We start from the raw sequence: 4630 nt of genomic DNA, 5'->3' as shown, positions 1-4630 counted from the left end.
CAGAATCGACTGTTGCCTGAAACCTGAAAGAATAGCAAACGTGAAAATAAATCAATTGCAAGACTAAAATCACTAAATATGGCCTTCTGGGCCATTTGTCCGAAAGGACCGGTTCAACAAGCGTGCAAGGTTTAGTTATGGACAGCATAGGGCCGTCCAGAAGCCCAGAACCGCTGCCCCGACCGAGTCGCGATCTTCTTGGCGGCCACGCCTCCCGTTTCTACCTTTGCAAGCTAGGGTTATGGGGCTTTCCGTAGCGACCCCGTTGCCTCTCTCGGCTTCCTGCCTATATAAGGACATCACGCATGCAGCAGTCGATACCAACACCAACCACAACCCGTCCAGAGGAGAACGAGAGCCATCCACGACACGGCAAGATGCAGATCTTCGTGAAGACGCTGACCGGGAAGACCATCACGCTCGAGGTGGAGTCCTCAGACACCATCGACAACGTCAAGGCAAAGATCCAGGACAAGGAAGGTACATATACGTGAACGACGAATCACTACGCCATCTCTTCCGTCTAGTCGACGGCTGATCGTACGTCTTCAGCAGCGTTGCATCGGATCTTGCATACTCTAGTTGCTTTAAAACCCGCCTAGTTTGTCTTACCATGCGCACCTCACTACTAATATGGTCTTGGTACGCTTGTTGAATTTAATTAGTTCATAGCTAGAATCCTCCATGTTGTCTTGTTCGACAATCACGGTCTGAAACAGAGCAGATCGACGTGTGTGATGTCTCTCTTTGAGCTAGATAAAGACTTTTCTACTTATCCGAGGTTAGATAGGTTTGGATCGGCTTGTTTGTTCTTCTGTGGTAACCTGCGGTAGGACGTACATGGACCAGATTGGTTTATCATCTCTCTCTGGATGTACTTCAGGGAAGGACTAATTGTGGAAGTTTCTGTTTTTCTGTAGGTATCCCGCCGGACCAGCAGCGCATCATCTTTGCAGGGAAGCAGCTTGAGGATGGCCGCACTCTGGCCGACTACAACATCCAAAAGGAATCCACGCTTCACCTGGTGCTGCGCCTCCGCGGCGGCAGCAGAGGTGGATACCCCAAGAACCTTGAGCCCAACCTCCGCATCCTTGCTCAAAAGTACAATGAGAACAAACTAGTCTGCCGCAGGTATTCTCCTGTTTCATGGGTCGGTGCCTATGCATGCAGCGCATGAATTTTTATCTTGCTTATTTTTTTAGTTTATGCATGTGTAGACAAATGTTCGTGTTGTTAAGAGCGTTTTGCCAAACAGAGGTTGATCGATCTCACCTTCAATATCATCCCCTTTCTTTGCTTTGCGGTTATATATTGAAAGTCAAACTGACCAGCGGTTTTGGTTTGCTTGCTATAATGGCTGATTTCTGTGAACAATAGAATTAACTACTCCCCCGTCCCATAATATAAGAACGTTTTTTAACACTACACTAGAGTCAAAAACGCTCTTATATTATGGGACGGAGGGAGTAGATGTTTGATATGCACATGATTAATTAAGATGTGTGTAGTACTCCCTCGCAACTTAAAAGCTTTAACAGAGTTCTCATCAATGCTTAAATTGAAGTCACTGATTAATCATTAGACTTGTCTCAAATAGTCACTGCCTTGCAGGTGCTATGCACGCCTACCCGCCAGGGCCACCAACTGCCGTAAGAAGAAGTGTGGCCATAACAATCAGGTGGGAGAACCTTATTTCCCTGTGTTATTGAAGTACTTTACCCATTTACACAGAGGCTAACATCTGTCCTGTTCAGCTGTTCTTGGTTATCATAACACTAAATATCTTGTTCGGTCTTAATCTTTTGAGCAATATGTCACCATTGCATACTTAGAGTTGTTCTTGGTTACTATTGTCAGCTTTGTATAATGTTGTTGTGCAAAATAATTACATATAGATGATAACTTAAACTGAACAACTTTTGTTCTAGTAATGATTTTTCTTACCTTCTCTTTCAGCTAAGGGAAAAGAAGAGGTTTATGTCCAAGTTTGCGAATGCTTCTTAAACATTGGAAATGCGTCTGGAGCCATATAGACTGGATTTTAAGTTCTGTCCTAGTTTGAAGTCATGTTGGATTTTGCTGAATCGTCTAGCGTCATCATATATATTGGAGTCTAAGTTTTGTCCAGTTGATAGTCCTCTTGGATTTTGAACCTATGGATGCTTTGGAATATATTATCTATCAAATATCCTGATTTATACGAGTTGTTTATTTTGATTTCTTACGTGTTTGCTTAATCAACTGAAAAAAAGAAAAGAGTCACCACGAATCTCTGCACGAAATCAAATGATGTAGGAAGAGAGCTAGTCACACCCCACCTTTTTATTAAATATTTACTAGTTGTTGTGTATTGACACTTGGCCCGTCGGCTAAATCAATAGCCCACTAGGAGGCAATGATTTTGGCCACCGCACGACAAACATATATCATTGAACCGCTCCAACGAAAATTTAATACTTTTAAAACCAATCTAGTTGAGCTTACATGAGGGTTGGCCTACGCGAGCTACACCATGCACCTATTCAGACTACAAACAGTTTTTAACACATGAACACTTCTTAGAATTAGATGAACACGTTTAAAAAATGGTGATTTTTGAAATCCATAACATTTTTCTTACACAACCATTTTTTTAAGTGCATGGGCACTTTTTATATGGTCACGGGCATTTTAGATGAGGCGACATACAATTAAATGAGGAAAGAGAATGTTATATCAATATGATATTGTATCATATTAAATAATTAATGTACTAGTATTGTGTCATGCACTAAGTTATCGGGATCATATCCTAGCACTTGTCCTTGTCGCTTTAATTCTTGCGTTTGCACCTCATTGAACTTTTCTTGTTCTTTGGGCATTGTGGACTCATACACTAGTATGATACTAGTATATGAGCAAATCGTAGCTACACGTGGATATGATGTCATAGCAACACATGATGGAATCAAACTGATTAATTATTTTGTATGAATGCATGATAGTCATAGGCAGTTCAAGCTGTCGAGCATGGCTATAAGTTAGAGCTGGTGGCGCTTTCCAATTATATACAAAATATTCAATGGCCACGCGTCATCCGACATGAGCCATTGGATGAGGCGTTGTGCAACCGTCCGATTTGACAGCTAGACTATGTGAGCAATGCAGCACCCCTCCATCGCAGTCGCCCTCATGTCCCGTGTTGCCGCCTACCGCACCGACGAGGTACCATCGTTACCTTGTAGAGGATAACGGTCGGCGAGATCAGCGGGGTCATCTCCCACACACCAAAACAGCCCGTTGCATTGAAGCTTCTGCCGCCGTCAAGATGAGCAGGTTGGGGCACCACATCGCATTGCATTGCAGCTTCGCCGCCAGCGAGAACTGTCAGTCGCAGACTTCTCGCGTGACATTGACCCCCGCCACCGTAGGTTTTCCATCAAAACCATCGACTACGTATCGAAATGGTGCAAAAAATAATTTAGAGTGATGGCTGTCTTGTTAATTTTTCGTCAGCATCACTCCGTGTCATCAATTTTGCATTTGAACTGAGATATGATTCCTTTGTCGCTATTGTGCAGTGTTGGAAGTGAGGTGTTTAAATGGAGTAAGAATCCGGATATGCCAGTTGATGAAGCTATGTACCTAGGGTAGGGGCACGGACCCGTCCAAAGAGCCCTATCCAAGGACATCCCTAGAAGAAGTCACCTTTCAATCGACTTGAAGGTATCCCACTCGACGGGTTCAAGACACTCGACCAAGAAGCTATCACTCGATCATGAAGCCAACCACTCGACTGCCAGGAGACCTAAAGTCACTCCGCAGGCAAATGGTCGGCTGTTAAGTAGTCTTTATGATCATTATAGCACTTTATTAGGGGCGTTACCAGTAACATCCAACCTTAAATGTACCTTAAACCCTGCATTACTAAGGGCAGGAGGGGGCCGGCGAACTCTATATAAGCCACCCCCTCCTCAGTATGAAGGGTTCGCACCCCTGTAATCCATACACGCATAATCTAGTCGACCGCCTCCGGGCTCCGAGACGTAGGGCTATTACTTCCTCTGAGAAGGGCCTGAACTCGTAAACCTCGCGTGTAACAACTTCCCAATAGCTAAGATCTAGCATCTCCATATTCACCCCCCTACATCACTGTCAGAGTTAGAACCACGACAGTTGGCGCCCACCGTGGGGCAGGAATCTTAGCGCTTAGTTGGAGAAGTTGCGATCTTTTTCGATCCCTTTGATCATGTTTTCTTGCAGAGTTTTGTTGGAGGACCGCGAGATCCGTCTCGGCGCGCTCACCTTCATCGTCGATGACTCCGCCTGGCTTCAGGAGGCACCACTCGACATCGACGCGCTCCCCGTCCGCGGTGCGACGCACTTCCGCGCATGCATTCGTGGCGTCCTCCTGCGGCAGCCATCGACCCAGTATCGGTCGACCCCTGCGTCGTCTCCCCGCCCTGTCTCCCACCAGCGCAAGCGCTCCGGTCGGTCAAGACTTCAGCGGTGGGTGAGGCATGCCGTGGCCCACCAGTCGGCAGCCCCACAAGTCGCGGCAATCGAGCCCGTCGAATCCCTCTACGGCCTGTTCGACCTGTCGACTGGCTCCGTGGAGACCGCATCCGAGTGCGACAGCAGCGACCCAGCG

General features: G+C 46.1%; 1 protein-coding gene across 2 annotated transcripts; it reads left to right on the top strand.

Moving 5' to 3' along the window:
* The first annotated feature begins 315 nt into the window (after positions 1-315).
* LOC125539705 (ubiquitin-ribosomal protein eL40z fusion protein) lies at positions 316-2203 on the top strand. 2 transcript variants are annotated; one of them, XM_048703213.2, is made up of 4 exons: positions 316-480; positions 921-1131; positions 1612-1678; positions 1957-2203. In XM_048703213.2, the coding sequence occupies exons 1-4, from the start codon at positions 378-380 to the stop codon at positions 2002-2004; spliced, it is 429 nt and encodes a 142-aa protein (XP_048559170.2). In that variant the 5' UTR covers positions 316-377; the 3' UTR covers positions 2005-2203. The 2 variants fall into 2 exon arrangements, with proteins under 2 accessions (XP_048559170.2, XP_087401024.1); XM_087544898.1 differs by lacking the exon at positions 1957-2203 and having other exon boundaries at positions 328-480; positions 1612-1921.
* Positions 2204-4630: the final 2427 nt, after the last annotated feature.

This window comes from Triticum urartu, chromosome 2A (genome assembly GCF_056163025.1).
Source record: "Triticum urartu cultivar PI428250 chromosome 2A, HENAU_Tu73, whole genome shotgun sequence".
Lineage (NCBI taxonomy): Eukaryota > Viridiplantae > Streptophyta > Magnoliopsida > Poales > Poaceae > Triticum > Triticum urartu.
This window is presented reverse-complemented; position numbering and strand designations above follow the sequence as displayed.